Consider the following 26,639-nt stretch of genomic DNA (forward strand, 5'->3'; position numbering starts at 1 on the left):
TATTTTACTTTAGTAATTTTTATACCCGTAGCGTGTTTTAAAAGATATTTACAGTTTTATTTAATCTGGTCTTCGTTACTATATTCAAAGAACCAAATTACGCTATGTTTATCGTTTTTTTTTTAAATTAATAATTAAGTTACCTTGCGTTACGATGATTCTATTTGAATAAGCGACCTGCGGTGCCATTCAGGCAAAATATTTATATCTTTTATTCCACAATATGTTATCTTGTTGCCTTTGATTCTAATTATTACGACAGCAACCAACAGCAGCAACAGTGGTTTCGGTAAGGACGAGGAGTCCGATGACAAACAAGAGGAGAAGCGCAATCACCCACAAAGTTACATAACAAACCGACCAGGGTATCGAAACGTCATATATTAAATAAATTATAACACTAGAGTATGTTGGCGTAAGATGATGGAAGTTTTTATTCTCCTTTATCTTCGCATTTGGTACTAAACAAAGAATCTTTATATATATATATATATGTTTTATCTTTTTCCACAAAACAATATGCTATATCCAAAATATAATTCTAGTGCTCTTTTTCATGCCCCTCGTGCCCGCTTACGAGTTACCACGTATGTAACTTTGTGAGGGAATACTTTTTGTATTGCTGACAACTTGAAGTTTAGACAACCTATGAGTGACCACTGGGTTGGATCAATTGCCATTAATGTTTTGCTAAAGACACATACGGCCACAGTGGTGGCAGCATCGAGCTCTCTACCTTCGTGTTGGGGGAAGACGCGCTAACCACTTTGCCACGGCGCGGGTTAATATGATTCTGCTAGCTTGTACATACCAAAATTAACCGGCTGGGCTAGTTTCTTTCTTGGACAGAAGATAAAGTACCTACCTTTCTTGCCAAATTCCCAAACAAAAATGGCGTCCAAATTGTTAAGTTTCTTAACGTGATTTCTATGAAGCTGCAAATATAATTTGTAACTTCAAACTTATATCTCCTATTACTCTAACAAGGTTCAAGTTTAACTTTTAGGAAATTTTGTAAAATTGACCTGAAGCAAATCACCCACGTGTTGTAATATCTAAGACAAATATGTCAAGGCATGACGTGAGAGGAACGTAAAGAAACAATAAAACAGAACATTATAGAATATTTTATTTTGCACATTACAAAAACACTTAATACATTATATGAACTACAGGTTGCAATTAATTAAAATACAAAACCATGATTATATGAAACAGTGCTAAGTACAACAGGTTGCTTGGGCTCGAACTTAATTCTAGAAAACTATTCATAGTAAAGACTGTGGTGACTACATTTAATAAAAAAAACTGTGTATACAATATACATAAAACTCTGGTTCTACCACGGTTTTGTACGAACACGGCGTGGCTGGGGAGTTTTCAATTCTTCCACTTCTTCCTAAACAAATCTTTGACTTAATACATTAATAAAAGTTTGGGGCAAGACATTTACTGGTTCTTGCTTGAACCCAATGGTCCTTATAGGTTGCCCTAACTGTCAGATTAAAATTAATGAAAAATCAGTTGCCCACAAAGTTATATATGATCTTATTCATAAGCAGGCACGAAATGCATATAGTACAAAACCTGTGTTATAACAAATGTTGTTTCCCAGTTAGCAAGGATAATAAAGTTACATTTATTCAATTTACAAACATTGTTTTTGTTAAAAGCAACGTTGGATACCAACCTCTTCATCTTCATAATCATCATCATCATTTTCCTCCGAGTCATATTCCTCCTCCTCTTCACTTTCCTCCTCCTCCTCCTCCTCCTCCTCACTCCTCCCTTGCTCTCTGTTAAATAAAGATAACATTTAAAAATTTATGTAAGCAACCAAATTGTATGGCATTAAAACAGCAGGACAGCTCATACAAGTGACATTATTTGTATAACGACATACACAAGCCTGATACGCGGTATGGGTGTTGGGATAATGGGTGAAATCCGATCTAAATTTCAACCAAAAATATCATGTCCCCATGGGATACCTAACTGTAGGACTTTACCTATATAAAATAGCAACCAGCAAAAATAGCAGTGCGACAATAAACTCACAACTTCTATAACATTTTATATTGTTTTGAATGTTTTCCTTTATAAAAACTATAGGCAGGTGTCAACAAACTTTAAAACCGCTTTCAAATGCCTAATATTTTATATTTTATATTTGTATAAATTAAATGCTTACTTATATATAAAACAAAATGTATGAAGTAATTCTACTGTTATCTAAGGGAACCTTTCGTGTCGATTTGAATCTTGAAATGTCAGTCTGGTTCTTTCCATGGTTGTCACTGGTCGGTTCTTATCATTCGCACCAGGATTAATAGATTGCGCAATATCTAACCGCTCATTCATTGCAGTAGTAGGTCTCAAATTGTTGCGAAACATCTGGTGCAAAGAAAATAAACATTAATATTTATAACATGTGGTTATTATGTGTGTTGTGGTTTCATAGCATAGGCTATTTGGATTATATCCCATATTATTACCTGTTTCACTGATGCAATGTCACCAACTTAGCAGTTACATAAGCTACTCCATTGCATGTATACGTAATATACATATGTTATGTTGCATATGTATGGTTTGCAATATCAAATGTGTGTTGTACATTATTATGGTGTGGGTATTTTGAACCAAATATTAAATAGAGGTATTTAACCTTTTTTAATATGACTTCAGTTGGCATATACAAATTTGCACCTTAAAAAAAACAACTTGACTTCAGGATAATAATCTGAAATTTAATAAACTATGTAAACTAAGATAACTGAAATATAAGCAATGCACAATGAAGTCCTGACAAATCATTCTAAATGTCATAAATTATCGAACAGCTGTTATTGATTATTGTTGAGATTAAATGTGTTCATAAGGAGATTGTAAACTAAAGTAGAAACCTCTATATGTTCTTCCTCATCAATGGTTTGCAATGCATTGTATGTGTTGGTGTATAACTCGAGTGCTTTGGCATGAAACAGCATTTCAACTTTAACAAACTCAGAAAATATTTTCTAAAAAAATAAAAGTAAGTTGAATTTTTCTTAAACCAAAAACATTCTTGAATGCAAATCACTTGATATTGTAAGTCACATAATCATGATGCTGATTAGGCTCAAAATCCAAACAAATCTTTGTTTAGTCCTAATGTTGTATATTAGTATCTTTGTGGCAGGCCATCAATGCCAGTTGTACACAGCGTTTCCTTCCTTATGTTATGAGTTGTTCAAATTAAAAAAAAACAATCGTCCAAAAGTGGATATGTTGTAAAAAGGTCTATGAAACAAGACATCTGTGTTATAATGACTGTGTTGCCCTGCCAAGTGAGAATAAATAAATTATAACTCATAATTATTTTATCACTTATCATAATTCGAATAGCCCTGTATATTTTAAACAAAACTTGTAAGTAGGTATTTTTAAACTAACATGACCAAGACACCCGACCAACCTTTAAATCTTGAATTTTCTTCGTTTCAAATTTATCGATGGTATTAGCAAGAGTTTGTGTTGTTCGTGCAACGTCCACTGTGCGGCGCTGTAGCTCTGCTTCTGCTTGAGTCTATAAATATCATATAACGTAAAATAAAATCCTATAAATAGCCAGTTTTAAAAACACAGAAAACAAAGACTTTTTTTCAAAAAATCCCTATACATTATACTGATGGGTCTGTGACAGACTCTGCAGTGTTTTTTTTTCAATTTTATTACATATTATTAAACAACATGTCCTTGGATTATCAGCAGCATAAAAATATTATATGTATATAATATTATTATATGTATATAATATTTTTATCAACCTCGTTTGGGTGTTATAATTTTTCATTTGAGAATAAACATAGAAATCTTACGATGGTGTGCCGGTCATGAGGAGATTTATTTCTTAACGCCTCCACTTGTTGGTGCTGTTTCAACTCACGGTTTCTCGCTTTAAACGATGTATTCAAGTCGTTCTGTAAAGTTACATGTTAAAGTAATATGAGGTGAAAGAGTCCATATAGGTTTAAATATGAACAATTTTCCTTTTTGCTTGAGACACATGACCACAGTCATGAAATAAATTAAAACATAATAACGTACATTTACAATTACAAATATTAACCAATCAAAGAATAATTTCCTTATATTATCTTCAATTCGGTTAAAGGTAAATGTCTAAGTTTTCCTCACTAAATTATTTAATAAAAAGATACGATTCAATGTTTAATTATTTATCATAATTTAGTTTGATAAAAATAAATAACCATCTATATTGCAGAAAGTATTTATAAGCACAGATACCTGTGTGTGTTTACATTCCCTCCCATAAGTAGTAAGTGGGGTCAAAACTTTGCCTTCAATTCTTTCAATCTAGAGAATAGGAATTTCGTATTTTAACTTTGTAAGAAGTTCTATGTAACTTTAAGTGTTATTAGGCCAAGTATAAAAATTAATGTTAAACAGAGTTTTCAAACATATCTACAATCTACTACAACTACAAAGGTTACTTGCATCTTACAGGCTGATAAGTGTGTTTATTATTTTACAAACATAAACCTACTTACAAAATATAACTTAACCTATCAAACATAAAAAATAAACAAATCAAAATCAGGTCAAAAAAACAAGTAAAAAACTTTGTTAGCCTAACAGCCTTTGGTGTTTGTTTAAAATAGTTTAAAAAACAACCACTCACCTGCGCTTGCCGATAATCTTGGATAGCAGAAATATTTTCAGAGAAATTGGTAAGTTTGGTTTTTAATGGACCTTGTTCAACGTTTGCATATTCCATGCATGTCTAGTCGAATAAAAATGTTATAAAAATGCAAGTTTATACGATGACACATAAATGTTAAAAAAAATTGCAACTAATGCTTAGATACACCAAAATTCAGTTAAAAGTCTATTGATATAAGTGACACTTCCCCAAAATTTCCACAGCATTGAAGAGGTATATGAAAAAAACACAACCCACTTTTGCAAAGTCATCATATTTATCCCTTAGTCGTCCATTCTTTCTGCAAATCCCCCCAATTTCATTACACATTAACCCAAAGTACTTTTGAACTTTTTGTACAGCTTCTTCAATAAACTTTGATTGTGCTTCTCTGGGTGAACAAAGAATATGTTATTAATTGATGTTACTTTTGTAAGAATGTTTGCATAAATTGCATTTATTGTGTATTCCCCCCAAAAGTGATATTTATTTTTAAATAAATAATGAAAAAAAACTCCTTCAGATAACCGCTAACCCCAAAGAACTATTGCTTACCTTTATTCTAATTAAATTATTCCTAAATATTGCATTCATATAACTAGAACTACTTCTAATGATAACAAATGATCTTAAAACCATAACATACGTTTTTGTTATCTTCAAATAAAAACATTGCATAAAAACAGGTATATATAAAACATTGCAATACAATAACATTACATAAAAAACAAGCGCACATTACCACATGTGTCAATACATTCTTTCGAAATTTACACTGAATCATTTTGCAAACCATATCCCTAAAATGTAAACTAAAATTGCCACATACAACTTATTTTTCTTACCATTATTTGTACACAGTAGTATACAGTTGCAAAACAACAACGTCACAGTAACAAATTAACGCCAATATTATACAGAACACACCTATTTTTAGAAAACGAAGTAAGTTTTAAGTGACCGTCTAAAATAAAATCGTTATACCCACCGTTCCCTTGCTTCTGGCGTTTGGGGAGTCTTACTGAAACTCATGGCTTCGTAAGAACGTTTGACAGATTGTTAAAACGTTCTGAATTCAAAACAAAACGAATTTGAATCGGAAAATTGCAACAAAATCACGGAAATTTCTAATTTCGAACTGTAAACAACAAAATTGTTACATTCCACGCTACAGCGAAACCGGCCGTTTCTATGCCTATAGAAATAGTAAAAGATATTTTTATCCAATGGGGAGTGGTAACAAAAAGGTTTCCGGAATGGTGCGATAAGATTGGTTTAAACCACAACACAAGCAAAAATGAATTCCGTAAATACGAGTTCTGTAAAAATGAGCTCTGCATGTACTCCCGGGTAAGACTCTGTACGACAACTGCTCCAACCTAGTAGCCCCTACTACCCTATTTGTTTTCTAAACGGACCCTGGTCTAAACCAAAGTCCATAGAAAAGTGACTTCTATGGACTTAGGTCTAAACTATAAGCCATACGATAAAAAATATGTCGTAACTCATAAGCGAACCCGCGAGGTGTATACAATAGAACACCTGTGTTTTGACGACTGTCGTTCTCCTGCCACGCGAGTATAAATAAATTACATCCATTTATCTGAAAATCACGTGCATGACAAGAAGTTCGATCTGAAATTAGAGGTTCGTTATCAACGCAAATATTATGCTGGCCTTTGTTATACAGATGTCGTATACCTGGTTCTAAACTTCTAAGGCAACATTTAGGCATATGATTTAAATATTACTGAGAATTCCTGAGTTATAATCTGAAATTCCCGTGTACGGATGACAAATTATGAGGGAAACATTTAAATCTGGTCACAAAAATTAGTGCGATTGACTAGCTGTGACGCATTTTTTTTCTCACAGTTTAAAGGTCAGGTGAACAATGCTAATTATGACCAAACAAACCGCTCCAGTACTCTAAGCACTGTAATTCACACAGGCAAAACCAGTTTAGATCTTTCTAAAACAAAGACAATTTGTCCGAGGTTTACGTGTAAGTTAACAGCCGTTAAAGAGTGATAAACGACCTGTTGACCTCTACCTTCAAACCACACGTTTGTTGTAAGTTTGCCTACATATAGCTCAGGGGCGGAATGATTCAAATTACGGGGTAGGTCGTTAATTTTTACAGTCCACATAATAAATCAGACCTTGGTTGGTATATATATAAGACAGAGCGCCAGGTCTGAGATATGTTTCATTCTTCGTAGACAAGTCAACAGCAACATAATGACGTCATTTCGATGTGTGGTAGTAATCTTGTGCGCATGCGCAGCAGTGGCAACTGCAGCACCAAAGAAATCATGCAAAGTTTCGACAATGACTCGAAGGAGATGTGGGCCCACCAACATCGGGCAATCAGAATGTCAGACAAGGTAAGTGATTACGTCATAATTAATGACGTTCTATTTTGTTTTGCGTAATGATACTGACAAATTGAAATCAATTACGTCACACAGGGGCTGTTGTTACGACACTAAAGCGTTCGGAAGCATGAAGTGTTTTAGAAAAGGTAATTGTGTTTAATTAATTTATCTTCATACTCTATTAATTAAATATGACTTTTGCTACTGTAATCAAAAGACCAAATAAAAATATATAGTATGACGGGGAAGATGGGACACTTTTAGCACAGAATATCTAAATATCCTGATTGTGGTTTAAACAATTAACAATGGTCTATGGGAGTCGTGAAGATACGGTTTCATAATTCTTCGAATTTTCTTTGTTTACTACTAAATGGGACGAGAAAATAGAATGAAAAGGTGTCCCATCTCCCCCCATCCTACTATATGTCAATCTACGTATGTTATAATTAGTGTGATTGTAACGTAAAAACTATTCAGCTTGAAACTAAAACTCGAACTGTCATAACATAGACAATTTATTTGCTTTTAAAAACTGAAGATTTAAAACATAATCGTAAAAATATATCAAATGTAAAGTGCGTGGTAGTTTTTTTTTTAATTTTCTGACGATATTTTTGCTATAGATAGATAAATAAAACAACGTTATCGTATAATTATATATCCAGGTGAATGGAACATGTTCACCACACTAATAATTATACTTACCACAGAATACACATTATCGTTTGGTCATCAACCCACTAAGTCACCAACATTTGGTCGCAACCCTCAACCCACTAATAATGACAAAACATTTGGTCTTCTTGGGTTGTTAGGAAACTCTCAAATCGATCAAAATTTGGCGATTGCTTCTTTGATAGCGGGTCAGTATCTAACACTAATTCGATCAAAATGTTTAAGGTTTAAAATATGAATCTAAACTTCCTTTATTTATCGGCAAATTCTATCTCAGAACATGTTGCCTTATTTCACACACCTCGTGCCCGCAAGTTGTCATATTTGTTTTGCGATAGCTGTTTTTTATGGCGTACAATTGTGACGGCAAATTAGTAATTAACCACTGACGAGCAATTGGCGTAAAGTGTTTGCACAACGAAACACACGTCTGCTACAAGGTAGCAAAATCGAGCATCGAAATATTTTGGCCCAAGGAGCGACCGCTCTAAACAGATGTGGGTTGTCGCAAGACAATTAAAATAAACTAAGAGTCAAATTCACATTTCTGTAAACAAAACAACATTTTCCCTAACTTACTCTACAGACGGCGATTCCAACAACAGTGGGGTTGGAAAATTGGCTCTCGGGAGTGTTCTTGGTTCAAAGTTTTTCAAGAATGACGCGAAGTGTAAGTATAACGTTATAAAGTGACGTAATATCTTGTAACCCATTGTTTTGTCACAGTTGCATTTTTGGACAAACTCCGCAGAGATGGATTAGGTAAGTGACGTTATTTCAATATATATAAATGTAACGTATTTGTTGCGACAACGACATTCCATGTCAATTCGTGTTTTTTTCTGAATTTTATAAACACATACGACCACCAAGTTAGCAGCGACGAACCTTGGAATCGTAACATCTAGGTTAGAGCCTAACCACTGCGGCGTTGATTGTTACTTTGTCTAAAACCATGAAGTATAACATTTTTCAATTGTTTAGTCCTAATGCAACGATTATCGCAGGTCGTAAATACATCGGTGGTTCGACTTCGAAGCCGATAAACGTGTATGGTAAACGTTGTGACGTAACGAAGGTTTCAAACACTTGCGGAACGTCATCAAAGTAAGTTTCGTCGGAAACGACGCAAGAATGTGTATTATGACGTTACAAATATTGACCTAACTGACGTATTTTCCCACGCAGAGATACATGCGGTCGATGGGGTTGTTGTTGGCATGACGTCACAAAGACATGTTATCACGCAACAGTGCATAAAGTTAATAAGTGGTAGTTTGTTTTATTCACAATGCGTGTGATATTTAATCGAATTTTAATTGTTATTTACTCAATACAATGATTGACGTGTTTCATTCTGTTCTGTAACTGTATAGAGAGTTAAGAATAGTTGCGGTTTGGCCATTTAGAGAATGAGCACTTGGTCCATGGTTTTGCCTTATGCCCACAGTCTAGCTGATTAAACTGTAGAATATACTGTAGTATAGTGTATGATAATGAAGACATAAGTGTATGGCTGTGATCGCAGAAGAAAAAATGACTTCGTTTTGATTCAAAACAACGTTTAAATGTCATTCAGCGAGAATTAGTCAGGGTTACATGAATATAGTTGTATGCGTGTTGTTTGTTGCATTCATACACGAAGTTTCGCATTATATAAGATCTAACGTTAACATGTATGTCATTTTATAGCAATCTCAAGGTCAGTTGTTCAAAAACTGATAAATGTTATCTCACTACAAACTACTATTGTACTACCGCACATGTAAAGATAGAAACAACATACTTTGTTTTTACAATGTATTCCCATAATCACTGTAAATAAACCATGTATGGAATTGAAACTATTTACACATGTAACTAAATTGATCATAAACTTACTCGTTAATACATCATTAACCTCTCTTTAAACCGTGATTGTTGCAACACAATAATGTTCAATTATACACCTTGTGCGATCTAATCAATATCAAACAACCGCAATACTTGATCAAGCTGGTTTTCAACACTCACTTCAACAGAGTCAGAATTACCGGTCGTCAACAAAGCAAGCAAAGTCTCCGCAACTTTAGGAATGAGTTTTAATCCGATAAAAGTTTTGCATCTTCTTGTTTCTGGTTTCTTCCCAAGACTGAGGTGGATGGAGTGATCAATGGCTTCTCTCTTCCTGGAGGTTTTGAGGCAGTTTATCCAATCAGTGATGAAGAGATTTAAGTTGAAAAGAAGGACAGTTGCTTCCCGTTCAAGTTTGATCGGATGTTTGTCATCGTTGTCTTCCCCGTACCTCGAGAAAGCGAAGACTCTGCTCTGGCAGAGTCGCTTGCAGAATAAGTTGTGATCCTCATCCTGTGTGAAGACAAGGCCCGCATCCGTGTTCTTTAGGACTTTCTGGAACCCATTGGTCCCCTTTCCTCCGATAGTTTTAACTTGTGGAAGGGATATTGCTGGTCTTTCGAAATCAACGATCAGTTCGCTCCTCTGAGGTTCATCAATCTTCATGAGGTAACATTGTTGATCCGGATCACCATAGTGGATGCGGTAACCAAGATTCATCTCCATCAAGTCACGCTCAAGAACTTCATGTTGCTGGTATTTGACTCTCAACGAATATTGACGTAATTCATCACCTAAAAAAAACTTTGTAAGTGAAATACAAGTTATGCTGTACACAAGACTATAGAAACCTTCATTAATTTTTCCCTCACTGCCAATATAAAGCACCTATATTAGTATGTCTTACGCACTCGACACAAGTGTATTAAAAGTTAATTGAACATTTGCATTTAAATTAGTGCTTTGCAATAGACACTTCTGGCTATTTTTAATGGTGTGTGTAATGTTTTTAATGGTGTGTGTGATGTATTCATAATGGTGTGTGTGATGTATTCATAATGGTGTGTGAGATGTAACAATAGAATTATAACATCATAACTTACGTGGAATTCCAAGAATATCCAGCAAATGATAAATATCTCGATTTCCTTTGTTGTGCAGCTCCCTGGTTGGACCTATGAATGTATGAAAGTTAAAATATTTCCAACAAGTCATTACATTAAATTAAGACAAGTGTTTGCTAAAATGCTCGACTTAGTTTATTTATGGTATGGTCTACTATAAATTCAGTTAAAACACAATACAGTATTTCCTAATCAAATTTTAAAATGTAGATTATGTAATCCAGTGAACCTCCTTACAATTAAGCAGCGACAGATACACAGGGCGCCTGTAATCCAAGAGAATCAAAATTTCAAACAAAATCTTAAAGATACCTGCAGATATTTCCGCTGCATGAAGAAGCATTTTAAATCCATCTGCATCTTTGTCCTCCTCCAACTGCTCTTCATGAACCTCGACCTTCATCCCATCCACCGGGATCAAACCATCATCTGGAGCAGGTTGGGAGAATGTTGCTCCCGGAAGAAAGACGACTTCTTTTGGAATAAAATCCTCAACAATTTTGTTCCCATTAATGGGAGCAGTAAAATGATAAGTGAAGCTGTCCTGTGGTGTGACTACTTCTTCCTCTTGCTGCTGCTGTGTGGATTTATATCGAATTAAACTGATGTGTAATGTAAATTTGATTTGCTGTGAACACACACATGCAATGAAGCAGCCACTAGCTTTTTTTAGGCCATGCAACAGCCCACATTGTATGCCAGGTTATGTGTTGCATACAAAATTCTATATTAATATTTTCAACCAGTGGTTCGCAAAATCACGAAGTCATAGAGGCAAACATAGAAGTGGTTTGAAAATATATGAAACTTCTTCTTGTGTGATGAGGCAACGACAGTTGTTCAAACACAGATGTTCTCTTTCACACACCTCATGCCTGATTATGAGTTACCAAGTGTGTTTTACAAAGAATACAAATAGCATTGAACATGGTCAAGGATTAATAATCTATGTTATAAAAAAGTACATTTACTTTTCACACGCTCACCTCTCTTAACCTGGGGTATTTCCGTTTGGCTTCCACGCTCACAGATGGGGAAGACCCACGTTTTTCCCCCAATCGATCATTTTGAATAACTCCCATGTTTAAAGCATTGGAAATTTTGTGAGCACCCCAGTTATCAGGTATGGTGTGTACATCTGTGAAGAAAACCAGTTAAACAAATGGAAACTGGGTTAATAGTATTTTCCATCAATCGATATTTTCAGCTGTAAACAAACCTTATCTATCATTGTAAACAAAATAATTTCCCACCAAAAAATTTAACGACAAAAAAAAGGGGTTTCTATTTTAGAACACAATTCATTTTCTCCACATTCTTCGATTTTCATTAATGCAAATAAAAGTTTCATTTTTGAAAAATGGAAAACCATTTTTTTAAAATGGAAAAAGTTCATCAACCATATTTGTGAAAGTAGTGATAAAGGTTGGTTTAGTCATCTTAATAATTTTGATTTGTAACTGCTAAAGCAAAAGTCCACCAATCAACAGTCACAAACCATGCACAACCAATAACCTGGGATCCAATTTGAGATATCATCGGACAAAATCTCTACATCGACAATATCTGTTCCGTACTCCTCTTCTATATCAGGTTGAACTGTTTGTTGTCTTCCTTTTGTCCTACCTTTCTTAACAGCTGGAAATATTAAACTTAAACAACTTTCACTAAAAGGAGAAGCAGCATCATAAGTTACAACTAAAGTTGTAATATGCATTCTATTTCTGGGCTGGTTTTTACACCACAAAAACTATTAATTTTAGGTTGCCGGGAAGCAAAAAAAATAAGTTTACATCTTGTACATTTGTATTACCATTAATGAAGACATCACCACCATTCAGTTAAATAAGAAGTTTAACTCATTAATACTATACACTGGCGTAGAGTACGGGCGTGCGACGCACTCCTGCCAATTTACGGATTCGCTACTCCTGTTAAATGCACGAATACTGCACGTGCGTAAAATGTTTCGACGATGACTAATTCGTAAAGAAATGTGTTAAAATTTGACTTATATTTGCGCAAACATGAATATTACAACATAACATCATATTGTTTGTAAATATGCCCCAAATCACGCCCATTTTACACCTCTCTAATTGACCAATCAGAAACAAAGGAATCGTGGATTAACTAGCATTATTACGTGTGCGGGACAAGACAATGGCGTAATAAGTATGGGATATGGGAGTATTTAGAATAGCAATGTTTAATTTACTTGATTGCGAGTTGCGAATGCGCGTCAGGCATGTAAAAAAAAAGAAAATACGGCCAATACTGATTCGTATTTAAATTTATCTGGCAGTTTCGTAAATCGTAGACGCATGCGTTTTGCTTACACCAATGTGTTTTACCAATGTTAAAATCGTGTTAAAAATACTAAATTCGCAGTGGTGTTTTAGTTTTTTACTTATATTTTAACGAATTTTCTTCTGTTGCCCCACTGACAGTGTTTTTTTGGCTATAACCAACGATTCCTCGCGCGGTCTTGATAATTAAAAAATGTCAATCTAGTTTCGTTTTTTTTTTCCAATCAAAGCATAAAAAAACAGCTCTCCTGATATAAATACAGCACAGTTTTACGTACCATACTTCTCAAACTGTGTTTGGTCAGCATACAAATTATTAACGAAAGCTAGATTATAATACTATAAAACTTATTGGCGATTACCGAGACACCGACCGCAGTTTATAGCAACCAACACTTTCTTTTCTACCGACAACCAACTTCCTCTTTTAAAATTACCGGGAACTTAGTGGCGGTTTAAGAATGCCTGGTTTGCAATTAATTCCCAAACATACACGTGTCGAAATACTGGTTTATATTGCTCATGTAATACGCATTCGTCACATTTCCTATTATTGCGAAATAGCTATTTATGTTACGTCACAATTGCGAATGTCTCTTGCCGTATAAATGCCAGAGTTATGATAAAATAAAGCTGTTTGTTACGTCAGAACTGCACGAATAGGTAACTTTTGTTACGTTAACATTATACGATTTGTTACGCAGCCGGCGAAGTAAATAAATTCCAGACAACTAAAATATTGAGCGATATTACACTTGCAAATTAAACGATGTTACATTGCGATAAGTATTCCTGTCACATAGAAGGTTTAACTATTGCGTTAAGATACATCCCAATTAAATTGTCTTTGCGTGTTTGCCGCACTCCCACGCAATTGCAAAACTCTACGCCAATGATACTATATATATGTATATTAATTACCAGTTTCTTCAGGAGTAAGAACTTTATAAACTTTATAGTTTCCAGTTTGAAGACCAAGTTGATGGAGATTGGTTTGTTCTTCAAGATCGCGACATTTTCGAAGAATCGTCCGGAAATTACTTTTCATAAGACTTACATGCTGAGTTGGTGGCTTTTGGTTACGAATGAACGAGCGATGCTCTGCCCAAGCCTGGGATTGTGAAGCCATTGTAAACATGCGAATACATTAGTTTGTTTTTATTCTATAGCATGGCATGCCCATGAAACTTAAGATTTAGGTCCAACATGTCTTGGAACCTGGAATTTGGATTAAAGTTGGCCCAATACTCCAACACCCTTGGTCAGTGTTCTACAAAAAAGACCTCACTAGATCACCCAAAGAATAAATATATATGTACATTTTGATGTGAAAAGTGGTTTTGTTTCTACTGTAGACACTAAGGGGCTTGGTTAAATGTCTGTTATTTGTTAAATAATCTTGAAGTGAACCTCAAAACAAATTATTATGAAAGTTTTAAAGCATTAAAAAAGGTCAAAACTGCTTAATATCTTGCTTAATACCTTCCAAATGTCATTAAATAGCTTTATTATTGTTCAATATGTTACATTAAAAAATAAACAAACTCACTTTGAATATTTTATGATGGTCTTCCCACCCAGGATAGTTTTTCTTTGTCCATGGAAGTTTAAACACTCGTTGTTGTTCGGAATCAATCCATTCCAACCCAGGATAATTGCCACTGGATATTTGTTCGATCAGCCAAGGTTTAAATTGAAGATTATCTGAGTTTTTTAATCGATCAGAACTAAAACTTTCACACATTGAATAAGGAGAGTACATTTTGAGTTTAAACATGAATGGTTACTTTACTCTTGGTCTGTTTCTCTAAATTTCAATCTAAAAACAACAATTCAGATTAATATTTATACTTTACATTTTGAGTTTGACATTAAATAGTAGACTATTTCAGATATTTACAGTTATAAAGCTAAGATCGAGGAAACTATAAATTACATGCTTTGGGCGATATCTGAAAGAATCGGGTCCATTTTATATTAAACTTGATATTAAAGCGTTAGAAACAATTTCTGGTAGACAGATTTACTCATTTGAATGTTCAGTTTCGTCGATGTTTGATATTTATAACGTCTAAGGGGAATTTTTACAAAGTGGAAATTTCTGAGCAACTAAACAGGGTAAAAAACCTAAACAGTGCCAGCTGTATTCTTACAACGATTCAAACGCATGGGCTCGATAGACATCATAAAAAAGCATTTTGTTTGGGGATCTGTACCGATATTGAAGGTTCGACTACGCAACTGAAAATCCTGCGGTAAATTAAATGATGCTAACTTCATTAATTAAACAACAAAATCTGTTTCCCTATGTCAGTATACAACCATGTCTATTTTCGTGACCTCATGTTCTGTTTTATAAACTCAAACGCCCGCTTACGAGTTACCACGGATGTAACTATTAACGTGTTTATGCATACGGACTCTCCTTGTTCAGTTGCATGAACGGTTCAATTATGCAGATCACCAGATATGACATTCGTTTCAATGATTTTCATTGTCCATAAATCAGAAATTCTTGAATTGATCTGTGAATACTAATCAAAGTTATATAAGAAAAAATATGACATCGGTGAGCTGGCTTACTATTCTCGGGGGTGAAATTCCAATTTCACGCTATTTATCCCAATTGCATGAACAAGTTTTACAGTCTCTATTTGTGTGAAACAGTATCCCTTGAGAATAAAGCAACACTAAGCAAAAGGTCGACTTTATATTATTTAATACGGACGGTGAAGAGTTGTACTTAAAGCAAACTGTCGAGTGTACAATTACCAGTTGAGAAGGAATGGTTTTACATTCAGCATCTTACGTTCAATATAATATTCAAAGGTCTATTATAGTCATTTAGTACAGGTTGGTATACTTGGTGTTCAGTGGTATCTTCGGGCGTTTTTTTTTTATTCAGAGTAGTTTCTTTGTTTTCTGTTCGATAAATTTGACTCCTCTATGAAATTATCGGAGGAAGCTTAGTTATGATACAAGCAGGAAAGTTAGAGTTTTAAGGTAACCAAGGAAAGTTTAATTTTTGTGTCATCAAATTATATAGTTACATTTGGAGGACGTACATGGAAAACACACTGCGATTTATGTTCAGTATATCTATCTATTTGCTGAGTGTAACAACTATATGTTTTATCCAATAATTATGATAGTAGGGTGGGGGAAGATAGGACTCTTTGTCAGACGAGACTTTTTTTTAATTTTCTTTTTACGGACCCCCATTTGATGATAATCAGGAATATAGGGTTACAGAATTATTCGACAATATTATCACGACTTTATAAAACGCCTGTCAAAGCTGATTACTGTTTTTAAATATTAAAAAAAAGATGTAAAATAGAAACAGTATACTTTTAACAGGTAAAAAAACGCGAAATAGTAAGGTGCTATTTTTTAATGCTCGCTAAATCATAGTAAAGCCTATGATTTTTTTTAGTTTGCGCGTGCAAACGATTAAACTAGTTTTATAGCTTCATAGCTTCATAAAACAACCTTGAATATTTCGTACAGTTTGATTTTGTCTCATAAAACTACAAAACTAGGTTTAGTTTTGTAAAAAACACTTAGATATAAGCATGAAGAAAATAGGCAGGGGTCAATATGACTTTAATTTGAGATAAAAAATTAAAAAAATATCGGTTTAACGTTATATATATGAAGGTTACATGGCAACGGTCCTACTAAAACACACCCGGCGGGGCCCGGTGGAAAAAATATACTAAAACACGCCCGGTGCGGGGCCCGGTGGTACGAATCATACTAAAACACGCCCGGTGAGTACTTCGTGCAGTGGGAGCTTTCCCTATGCAAGATCCACCAAAATGTGATGTGTGTACAGATTTTTAGCCTAATGAGACCCCCGAGTTGAGGTTTTTGAAAATTAACTTTGATTATGGATGTACGAAGTTTGTTTCGTTGTACACTTACATAATGAACTGTATTTTTAGCAAAGGTTTATTCGTTGATTTTTGTTAATGGGGGTGGGGTAGGATGGGACACCTTTTCATTCTATTTCTCGTCCCATTTGGTAGTAAGCAAAGAACATTCAAAGAATTATAAAACCATGTCCTCACGACTATGTTGTTAATTGTTTTTTAGACTGTTGTTCATTGTTTAAAACACGATCAGGATATTTAAATATTATAGTAAGACGGGGGAAGACGGGACACCTTTACCATATATATCCAAATTTTCTGTTCGTGTTTTAAACAGTTAGCAACAGTCTATGGAAGTCGCGAGAATACGGTTTTATAATTCTTTGAATGTTCTTTATTTACTATCAAAACGGACGAGAAAACAGAATGAAGAGGTGTCCCATCTTCCCCCACCCTATACTATAGGTGCTAAAAGTGTCCTACCTTACGCCACAGTACTATACATACACTTATATTTGATCGAAGTTTTATTATTAAAATTGGAGTTTTAATATTAAAAACTTTGAAAAACGAACAATGTAACTTTTAAAACATAATATGTAAATATTAGACATGATGGGTCTTTTAGTTACCGTGTTCGGCTTTTCCGTATTCGGACACGTTGTCGAGCTTTAAGTAGAAATATAAGCCCTCAGTCGCGTGATCTCACGTTTGTTTCTATTTTACCAGAGCGATAATTAAAGAACTTGCGAATTACGTGTCCATTTTCATCATCATGTTTCATTTCCCATGCACATTTTGTTACTGCGGTGACGTGCGAAGCAAGAATGTAATTTCTATCACCGAAAATTGTCCGCTTTATGCTTTGAAGACGGACAATATCTTCTAATACTTTCACATGTTCTGTTTCACACACACATTTTGGTGGGTCTTGCATAGGGAAAGCTCCATTTACACGAAATACTCACCGGGCCCCCCACCGGGCGTGTTTTAGTATGACCGGTTCTACCGGGTCCTCACCGGGTCCCACCGGGCCCCGCACCGGGCGTGTTTTAGTATATTTTTTTCCACCGGGCCCCGCCGGGCGTGTTTTAGTAGGACCCCATGGCAAAGAAATTAGCACAGCCTGTTAAATTCGGTAGGTTAACTACAAGTTGCAGAATACTGCTAATGTAAATACATTTCAATTTAGAGTCCCATCTTCCCCCACATTGTAGTTTTGTATGTTTTCATTGCCAAACTTTGAAAGATTTGCTTTTAATTTAGTAATTTATACCTCAGGGGGTTTTCAACTATAAATTAGCACAGCCTGTTAAATTCGGTAGGTTAACTACAAGTTGCAGAATACTGCTAATGTAAATACATTTCAATTTAGAGTCCCATCTTCCCCCACATTGTAGTTTTGTATGTTTTCATTGCCAAACTTTGAAAGATTTGCTTTTAATTTAGTAATTTATACCTCAGGGGGTTTTCAACTATAATATACTGATATATATGATAAAAAGATGATATTTTAAATAATCTTCGAAATTTAGTCATTTGCTTTCGGTGATAATTTATAAGAAGTGGCTTGTGCCAAAAACATGGTAGTAATACCCAATTTGTAGCAAAAATAAAAACTTATCAATAGTTATTATCAATTTTCCGTTATTACAAGTTCTTATACATTTGTAGGATACAATATTTATTCATTTATGTTCGAACATTACCCATTGTCGTTCAAACAATACCAATTGTTATGCAATAATATAATGTATAGGTAACATGTTTAAAAACTATATCAGTAGGGCAAGAAAAGGAATGCTTTGACCTAATTTTCAAAGTGTACAGTATTATTTCGTGTTATTTACGTGTATTCCTATTTATAAATACACTTAATAATCAAAATTAACAATGGTTTTAAACTGTCTCATCTTATCCTGTGTGTTTTCAAATTTGTAAAATTTCACCTGTTGTGCGGATCGCTAAATAACTCCTCGTGTGTTTTATTATATTTTATTAAATTGGTGTCAATTAATAAAGGAATGATAGTACTAATTCGTGGTATTACCCAAAAACTGTCATCTATTTTGACTTTGGAAATATTTGGCAATATGTGTTTAAGTGTCCCATCTTCCCCCATTGTACTATATGAATGTTTTGATTCTTCATCATTGTATAAAGACCGTAATTGACTACCCGTCTTTTATGGGATTTTACTAAATGCTACTTAAACAACAACAGCGTTCAGTATACCGATCATAACTAATTAACCAAACTCCATATGTTTTTATTAATAGATTTATCAAATTAGAATGGACATGTTGTGTTTAATTAGTGGGAATGTGAGTTATGTTAATAGAAGCGTGAAACATGACGTCATCCCTATCGAGTTTATCGCTAAACCTTCTATTGATTGTGACGTCATCCAATCTGAATTTCAAAGCTTAAATGTAGCGGTTACGAGACCTTCGTTTGTTTGCACAAAATGGTTTAAACAAAATGAAACGTTACGAGCGTTCGCGTTTTACGGAGATCAATGTCAACCACCAGATGATTGTCAAGAACACACGTTAGAATCAACCGATGATGTTTCGTTTCACTCGGTTGGTTACCAACCTCTTACCTTTATATTAATATGGATTCTCGCTATCACTGCGGTGGTCGGCAACATGATGGTGATCTACAATTGCTTCCGAAAGTTTGCTAAAAAGTTTCGATCGTTCACTGAAAATGAAAAGATCCACGTTTGGTTGGTGACAAACCTTGCGTTTGCTGATCTTTTAATGGGGTTTTATCTGACATTGTTTGCAATTGCTCACCATTATTATCAATATCAGTACAATCTGGACGAAAGATATAAGTGGCTTTCAAACCGGTGGTGTTTCGTAATGGGTGTAGTTTCATTCGTATCTTGTCAGGTATCTGTCACCTTGCTCGCAATCATAACAACATACAGGCTTCGAAGCATTTTGTGTCCATTCCAGTCCCGAAATCCTCAGTTTAAATGCGCTATAATTACCACAGTAATAACTTGGACGAGCTGGACCTTTCTCTCCGTCTTACCATTACTTAACATTGAACCAATACACACAGTGTTCAACAATTACGTTCAACCCTACTTTGTCCAATGCCCAGAGAAATCGGATATTCATTACACTTCCCTTTTTCAAACATTAAAACAGGCCACTGAATTCGCACAAGCTAACTGTGGTGATGTCGTTCGTGACGTCATAAGTTTACCGCCAAGCCCGACGTGGACCGAGATGATTTATGTCGGACAACGTCTTGGAATCATTTCCACTGACAGCAGTTTCAGTTATTTTGGGTTTTACAACGAACAGAGCGTTTGTATGTCAAGATATTTTGTTCCATTTAGCAGCAGATCAATGCCAGTGACCATGGCAATCATAACGTACAACCTGATCTTGTTTTTCTACATAGCTATTGCTTATATCGTAATTTGGAAACATGCCACAACGTCGTTCTCATATAGACAAGCCATTTGCTTATTTGGAAACAATAAAAACTGTGACGAATCTTCACGGCGGAATAAACGAGAACAAGACAATTTCTCGTTACAGCGACGAATAATGGTTATCATTGTAACCGACTTCCTGTCATGGGTTCCTTTATGTTGTCTATCTGTTTATTACGTTATAGAGACAAGTTTGATCGAACAAAGTGGATGCGATTACCAGGAGTATACTAAAGGTTGGACGAAGATATTTTCCGCTTACACATTCGTTGCTATTCCAATAAATAGCTCTATCAATCCATTCGTATACTCGACATCTTACTGGAGAGATGTTCGGTCACGTGTTCGTCGAATTTATTCCACTAAAGGAAGCTCAGCCAGTGAAGCATTGGACGGAAATCATCTTTAAAATTCTAACAAATGGAAATTAAATAAAATACATGTCTTAACAAAAAGTTAAGATACGGACCCTAACATTGTTTGCAGTAATGTTTCCGTATGGGCCATTTCAAAACTTTATTTCCCGAGTTAACTTTTTGTACATTATATAGCATTGTATATAGCTATGGCGCCCTCTATAGTTATAGAGGTGGCCATGTATATAGCACGTTTTTAAATTGACAAAGTTTGTTGAGAGTCGTGACTCGTGACGATTATAAAAGTCTGTAAATATTCTTGGTTCAATACCAAATGTGACGAAAAAACAGTATATGGAATTATGTCCCTTCTTTCCCTATCCCCATTGGTAAAATCCTTGTTTTAAATATAACCGTTAAAATCAGGTACTGTTTATTATATTGCGCTTCCGGGCGAGTGCGGAGTCACTGGCTTTAGAAAACTGCGTTCGCTAATCAATTAACCACAATGTTTTGTTGGTCTCATTTACCAGTCGCCAAACTTCACGACTGATGGCCACCATAATGTCAGTTAATGTATTCAAAATTTGTTATGAGCAACATATTTTTTGTCACATGTAACCTGTCTTTGCATGTAACACGTGATATGTAGACGCATATTAAAATATAAACAACCAATTAATAGTAGCCTAACATGTAGTTGTCGTAATATTATTGATTGTTGTGCTGACCGTCATTAAAGAAAACTATGTCGCCGTGTGTCATGATTGCTTGTTTCTACCTAATTGAGGGTAACTTTGGATTTGGCTTTCTGCATGAATTTTTTTGTAACAATAAATAGTGTCTAAAAACGTATGATTGGTTTATATGAACTCAATACACCAGCAAAATAAAGATAAGGTAGATTTCGTACTGGTCGAAATAATATACATTTATTCCTGTAAGGGTCCAAGCTTTAAAGCTTAAAATATATAGTTTCGCTTTTGCACATTAAAACACAGATTTTTGGATTTGCATAAAAATTAAAAACCTCTATGCCACAATGCCTCGCGGGCACGTCGTGATGATTTGGGCGGCAGTCGCCGATCGCCAACGGCACTTTAATCGCGCCACGGAACGATTGTTTTGTGACCACTCTTCAATTTCTTGAACCATGTTTTCCAAGCTTTTAGTCAGCAACTCTTTGATTGTTGTTGGTATTGTTATGTAATCAACGGGTGCTAAGCTTCGAAAAAGGTAGATGAAACAAGTAGGGCAATAAATAGCCACGAGGTATTTCTTTCACTCAAGTTATTGCATGCGCTACACGAGCAATGAAAGGTTCATATTTTATACAGAAACTAGAACACAATAATAAATCGCATAACAAGCAAATGGTGTAACGTCAGTACTGAGAGAGTAACACTTAAAAAAAGAGTGAAGAATGATCATATTTCTTGTTTATCGATAGCGCTTTCTTAGATAATAGTAAACTCTACCGCTGCAATGCGTTTAAGGCAATTTTTACACATGGACTTAAGGTGGCGCACTTTCATTGTGACGTTTTCAATAGCTTGCTGCACGTTTTTTTACATGTTCCAAATCACGTGAGTACAACAACCAAATCATCCACAGTTTTATATACAAATATGTTTACTATGAGCTAAGCATGATAAAATGTTACAGGTCTCGTAAAAGCCGAGTAATCGTTGAAGGCAAGTTCACAAAGACAGAACGTAAGTCACCGGGTGATCTAACCAGGTGATCTCTTACCAATTATTACACTTTATATGTCATTACGCCTATACTTGCAAACAAAGTTATAGTGTCTGTTTAAAATATAAAATTTAAAATTGACCCTCAAACATTTTAAATTGTTTACCAGGGTTTGCAGTTACCGGTTACGAACCACTATATTCGTAAAGTTTATTAAGGACTATGTTCTAGCACTTAACAATAACTATCATCGTCAATACATAAGCCGATGTAACCGTCCGTAACCATACAGGTTGGTTCCACAATAATGATGCTGGGGAATCATTCGATTTACAAGAAAGGCAACATATAAGAAACGCTATGTCGGATGTAGAACAGATTCAAGCAATGGTCAGACATCAGCTCATTAAAATTTACCAAGAATCACCAAAGGCGCAACCTCTCGTGATTAAAATGATTAAACAGTTTTTTCCACTGAAAAGGTAAGAACAAGTATAAGTTATTGTCATTTTTCAGTGGCAACACAGAGGTGCATTGTAGCTATAAGCATGGCATGCATAGCGCATATCATTTCGAACAATGCTTTGTAACTGATACTCTATAGTAGTGTTTGGTCCATAGCGTGCTTTAACGACTGCCGTTACGGCTAATTCCTTGGCTTATTAGATTTTATTTTGTATGTAATGTAACTTACTTTATTCTCGCGTCGCCGCAAAACGTCAGACGTTATAACACGGGTATAGTAATACACCTCGTACCAGCTTACGAGTAAACACGTATAGGCTATATTACTGTTAGTGATTATTTTTTTAGTTTTTTTTTTATGTATAGCTGATAATTTGGACAACCCATTAGCAAACACTTGGTTGGAACAATTGCCGTCTTTGTCCAAGGACGCCCACAATGGTAGCAAAACGAGCCTTAAATCCATTACCTCTGGGTTACAGGCAGGCGCGCTATAACCACTTTACCACGGCGCCGGACGATTTTAGTTCTCGTATTCGGAAAAAATTAAAAAATGATGGTATTTGCTGTAAGTTATAAGTTTATTACCTTAAACAACCTGTACAATGATACAATATTGAGAAGACTTTTAGGCGCCGTGGCGTAGTGGTTAGCGCGCCTGCCTGTAACCATTAGGTAATGGGTTCAAGGCTCGTCGCTGCTACCATTGTGGGCGTATGTGTCCTTGGGCAAGACACTTAACGACAATTGCTCCAACCCAGTGGTCACTAATGGGTTGTCCAAATTATCAGCCATACATAAAAAAAAAATAAAAAAAATTCCCAAAAAAATAATCACCCACAAAGTAACATACATGGTAACTCGTAAGCTGGCACGAGGTGTTAAACCCGTGTGATAACGACTGTCGTTTTCCGGCCACGCGAGGATAAAGTAAGTTACATTCATTCATTCATTCATAACGTTTGTATTTTCAGTGCCCTGACCGCCGAAATCGAAGAGTTAAAAGAGCTAACAAAGCAAGAGGATGGAGAATTATTCAAGAAACTAAGGAAGACTGTGGCAAGAAGAATTGATCTCAACCAGGTAAAGTGTTGATAGGACCTTTATTATTTAAAGACTGTATCCCTATGAACACCTTTAGTTATATAAACGTAATGAATAGGCATCCTAAATGGGTACGCGAGGCATCAGCTCACCACTTCATTGAACATCGTGTAGTAGTTAACTATGCAGGGCACACATTTAGAACTTCTTGTCAAGACATACAACATGAATGCGGACCATGCGGTTAAGATTAGCAGATGAAAAAGCGATTTGGATTCCATCGCATTTATTCTCGTATATGGATCTGGCCTAAAACATTTATTCGTCTTAATTTTTGTGATATTTATTTATAGAATCCTGCAAAATGCTCTACAGCGAAGAAGTTGTATTGTAATGTTCAATCCGCATGCGGATTTGGTTGCATCATACATCATTATACAATCTGCTTGTTCATATCTCTCGGTACAGGAAGAGTAATGATGTCTAATATGAGTAACCTCGCTTACCCAAACATGGACAAGATATTTCTTCCACTAAGCAGAACATGTTTAACAGCTGAGGGAAACGTTGATGACTACCCGGAATGGGAAAGTAAGTTATAAAATGTTACGCTGGTATAAAATTTACAGCGAAAAGGGGACATTTTCTTGGCGTCAAAATTTTGAAACTTTTTTAACATTCCATCTTACGCTTAAGGTCCAAACGACGAGCATCCAAGTTCTTCAGACGCACCAATCGTAAAGGTGTCTATCGTTTACCACAAAGATAGAAAAACGCCATTCGCTCCCTGGACGGTGCCAAAGGATTTAATTCCAAGTTTAGAACGGATTCACGGCAATCCGATGTTATGGTGGATCGGACAGTTGCAATCTTATCTTATGCGACCTCAAAAATGGCTCTCTGATTCAATCAAAGAAGCGAAAGGCGAAGAATTTCAGCATCCGATAGTGGGGTAGGTATAAACTAAGCAAAACAAGAGCAACGAAAAAAACCTTACAAATTGTCACCTGTTAACTGAAAGTTAAAATCCTGTGTACATAAAAAGACTAGGCCTGTATACCAGGTTACGAGGTTAAAACGACACTCATTTTTCATTGAAATCGACTAATCTGTAAAAAAATTGGGTTCTCATATATTTATCAACTTTTAAAACTTCAAACCACAGGGTACACGTTCGAAGATCTGACAAAATATCAGAAGCATCATATATGGCGAACGACGCTTACATGACAGCGGTATCAGACTGGTATGACACCTACGAGATGCGACATCCAAACGAAACTGTCGTCAGAAGAATATTTCTTGCAACCGATGACATATTGATCGGATCCCAACTCAAGATTACGTAAGTTTGCTGCCACGTAATGTTAATAAAACAGTAGGCCTTTATATCCTGATATAAGATCTGGTTGGTATATAGAAACACAACGAAACACCTCACAAACTCAAGCAAACCATCGTAGGCCCTGTATATGGTGGTGTAAAATGTTGGCAAACATTACAGAAGTATATGTTATGCCTAAGTTTACAACCTAATGTAGTAAATAGTATCGAAAGCACTATACGATATTAAAGATATCTTTACTTAACATTATATTGCAGCTACCCAAAATACAGGATTGTGCAGATACAGAAGAACGCTGTTGTTGCGCTTGCGAAACGTTTCAGCGGATCTGGTTTGGAAGGTATTCTACAAGACGTTTTTCTGATGGCCGAATGCGATTATTTTGTTGGCACAATGTCTTCAAACGTAAGTAAATTGGTTATTATGAATGTGATGGAATTAATATTTGTTGGATTCTGGCATAAAAAAATAGAGCGAGAGATTTGTTGACAAAATCTAAGGCTGAATCAATGCAAATCTGATTATTTGAAAACGGCGCTGTAGTGGCATTTAATAAACACGACTTAAGGCGAAACGCGACGATCAATATGCGCGTTACTAAAAAAAAATATAAACAAATCCACATTTTCGTTCAGGTTGGAAGACTTGTGCACGAACTGATGCAGACACGCGACTATGATACAAGTAATGCTGCCATCACAATTGACCACTCGTTCAGATATTATGGCCAGTTTCCGGAGAGACATTTAGTTTTAAATGACCACCACGCTGAAAACCCTTGCCCCCCTGAGTTCGAACCTCTACCTCCCAACCAGTTCCCAAAATATGTGAGAGAGAGATTGCAATTGGAAAATATTCTCAAGCAAGGGTGCGAGGTGGAATTACGAAAAGGTGATATAATTGATGCGTGGCCAGAACTAAACAACAACTACATGAGAGGTGGGGTGAACATTAGGAGCGGTCGGTGGGGTCTTTACCCCAAGTTTAAGGTGAAACAAATAATCGAACCAGCCCCTTATCCAGTTATCGAGAATACAAGTTTGTAACAATACGAAAGAACAATATATGATTGTGTTTTCAATGTGACGTCATATGATTTCACATTAAATATTAAATTCTTTAAGTATCACTGTATATTACCGCTCACGTGACTTATTTAATGTTTGCATTTCGATTTTTAATTTGACATTCAATAAACTTCCATATTCGAGTGCGGCAATCGCCCTGCGCGGTGTTGCGTTCTGCTACATTGCCAACCGGTGCCTGGTATCTATTACGTCATAACAGAAAACAAATCAGGTGCAATCGATAAGTCGCGACCTGTGAGTTAATAATTGAAGAGGTTCCAGTATTTGATTTTACCATGACGTTTACA

At 35.4% G+C, this 26,639-nt stretch overlaps 5 protein-coding genes across 19 annotated transcripts; 3 read left to right on the top strand and 2 right to left on the bottom strand.

Annotated features, from left to right (window-relative positions):
* The first annotated feature begins 150 nt into the window (after positions 1 to 150).
* On the top strand, positions 151 to 26,520 carry LOC149727759 (alpha-(1,6)-fucosyltransferase-like). Of its 5 annotated transcripts, XM_089888144.1 has the most exons (10): positions 151 to 171; positions 22,164 to 22,301; positions 22,381 to 22,430; positions 22,703 to 22,892; positions 23,850 to 23,958; positions 24,273 to 24,510; positions 24,616 to 24,871; positions 25,085 to 25,264; positions 25,522 to 25,669; positions 25,900 to 26,520. In XM_089888144.1, the coding sequence occupies exons 2-10, from the start codon at positions 22,201 to 22,203 to the stop codon at positions 26,308 to 26,310; spliced, it is 1,683 nt and encodes a 560-aa protein (XP_089744270.1). In that variant the 5' UTR covers positions 151 to 171; positions 22,164 to 22,200; the 3' UTR covers positions 26,311 to 26,520. The 5 variants fall into 5 exon arrangements, with proteins under 5 accessions (XP_089744270.1, XP_089744272.1, XP_089744271.1 ...); XM_089888146.1 differs by lacking the exons at positions 151 to 171; positions 22,164 to 22,301 and adding an exon at positions 21,860 to 21,951; XM_089888145.1 differs by lacking the exons at positions 151 to 171; positions 22,164 to 22,301 and adding an exon at positions 21,870 to 21,987.
* On the bottom strand, positions 1,112 to 5,895 carry LOC149727760 (CBY1-interacting BAR domain-containing protein 1-A-like). 10 transcript variants are annotated; one of them, XM_089888179.1, is made up of 10 exons: positions 5,694 to 5,895; positions 4,964 to 5,096; positions 4,685 to 4,786; positions 4,291 to 4,359; positions 3,861 to 3,962; positions 3,458 to 3,568; positions 2,907 to 3,020; positions 2,243 to 2,394; positions 1,691 to 1,796; positions 1,112 to 1,399 (listed from the first exon to the last, which is right to left on the bottom strand). In XM_089888179.1, exons 1-10 carry the CDS (start codon positions 5,735 to 5,737, stop codon positions 1,340 to 1,342), a joined length of 993 nt encoding a protein of 330 aa, XP_089744305.1. In that variant the 5' UTR covers positions 5,738 to 5,895; the 3' UTR covers positions 1,112 to 1,339. The 10 variants fall into 10 exon arrangements, with proteins under 10 accessions (XP_089744305.1, XP_089744297.1, XP_089744302.1 ...); XM_089888171.1 differs by having other exon boundaries at positions 1,112 to 1,395; positions 1,687 to 1,796; XM_089888176.1 differs by lacking the exon at positions 5,694 to 5,895 and adding an exon at positions 5,551 to 5,687 and having other exon boundaries at positions 1,112 to 1,395; positions 1,687 to 1,796.
* On the top strand, positions 6,888 to 9,116 carry LOC149727761 (uncharacterized). Its single transcript, XM_089888187.1, has 7 exons — positions 6,888 to 7,092; positions 7,177 to 7,229; positions 7,797 to 7,949; positions 8,348 to 8,431; positions 8,488 to 8,523; positions 8,769 to 8,868; positions 8,950 to 9,116. Exons 1-7 carry the CDS (start codon positions 6,947 to 6,949, stop codon positions 9,035 to 9,037), a joined length of 660 nt encoding a protein of 219 aa, XP_089744313.1. The 5' UTR covers positions 6,888 to 6,946; the 3' UTR covers positions 9,038 to 9,116.
* Positions 9,545 to 14,868, bottom strand: LOC149727762 (uncharacterized). Of its 2 annotated transcripts, none has more exons than XM_089888142.1 (7): positions 14,577 to 14,868; positions 13,949 to 14,138; positions 12,234 to 12,356; positions 11,705 to 11,856; positions 11,031 to 11,292; positions 10,698 to 10,769; positions 9,545 to 10,388 (listed from the first exon to the last, which is right to left on the bottom strand). In XM_089888142.1, the coding sequence occupies exons 1-7, from the start codon at positions 14,802 to 14,804 to the stop codon at positions 9,721 to 9,723; spliced, it is 1,695 nt and encodes a 564-aa protein (XP_089744268.1). In that variant the 5' UTR covers positions 14,805 to 14,868; the 3' UTR covers positions 9,545 to 9,720. The 2 variants fall into 2 exon arrangements, with proteins under 2 accessions (XP_089744268.1, XP_089744267.1); XM_089888141.1 differs by having other exon boundaries at positions 11,031 to 11,295; positions 14,577 to 14,867.
* On the top strand, positions 16,583 to 21,474 carry LOC149727763 (G protein-coupled receptor GRL101-like). The gene has a single exon (XM_089888148.1). It carries the CDS (start codon positions 19,197 to 19,199, stop codon positions 20,766 to 20,768), a length of 1,572 nt encoding a protein of 523 aa, XP_089744274.1. The 5' UTR covers positions 16,583 to 19,196; the 3' UTR covers positions 20,769 to 21,474.
* Positions 26,521 to 26,639: the final 119 nt, after the last annotated feature.

Source organism: Ciona robusta, chromosome 11 (genome assembly GCF_009617815.1).
Source record: "Ciona robusta chromosome 11, ASM961781v2".
Classification (NCBI taxonomy): domain Eukaryota; kingdom Metazoa; phylum Chordata; class Ascidiacea; order Phlebobranchia; family Cionidae; genus Ciona; species Ciona robusta.

Coding starts and splice junctions, on each gene's coding strand:
- LOC149727762 (XM_089888141.1), bottom strand. CDS start 14,804: ATGTTTAAACTCAAAATGTACTCTCCTTATTCAATGTGTGAAAGTTTT. Junction 14,139..14,576: donor ACCATCATAAAATATTCAAA/GTGAGTTTGTTT, acceptor TCACAATCCCAG/GCTTGGGCAGAGCATCGCTC. Junction 11,857..12,233: donor TATCTCAAATTGGATCCCAG/GTTATTGGTTGT, acceptor TTTTCTTCACAG/ATGTACACACCATACCTGAT.
- LOC149727761 (XM_089888187.1), top strand. CDS start 6,947: ATGACGTCATTTCGATGTGTGGTAGTAATCTTGTGCGCATGCGCAGCA. Junction 7,950..8,347: donor GATTGCTTCTTTGATAGCGG/GTCAGTATCTAA, acceptor CTTACTCTACAG/ACGGCGATTCCAACAACAGT. Junction 8,432..8,487: donor TTTCAAGAATGACGCGAAGT/GTAAGTATAACG, acceptor GTTTTGTCACAG/TTGCATTTTTGGACAAACTC.
- LOC149727763 (XM_089888148.1), top strand. CDS start 19,197: ATGGACATGTTGTGTTTAATTAGTGGGAATGTGAGTTATGTTAATAGA.
- LOC149727759 (XM_089888144.1), top strand. CDS start 22,201: ATGCGTTTAAGGCAATTTTTACACATGGACTTAAGGTGGCGCACTTTC. Junction 22,302..22,380: donor TTTTACATGTTCCAAATCAC/GTGAGTACAACA, acceptor AAAATGTTACAG/GTCTCGTAAAAGCCGAGTAA. Junction 25,265..25,521: donor GGATCCCAACTCAAGATTAC/GTAAGTTTGCTG, acceptor ATTATATTGCAG/CTACCCAAAATACAGGATTG.
- LOC149727760 (XM_089888179.1), bottom strand. CDS start 5,737: ATGAGTTTCAGTAAGACTCCCCAAACGCCAGAAGCAAGGGAACG. Junction 4,360..4,684: donor AAGATTATCGGCAAGCGCAG/GTGAGTGGTTGT, acceptor CCTATTCTCTAG/ATTGAAAGAATTGAAGGCAA. Junction 1,400..1,690: donor ATGATTATGAAGATGAAGAG/GTTGGTATCCAA, acceptor AGATTTGTTTAG/GAAGAAGTGGAAGAATTGAA.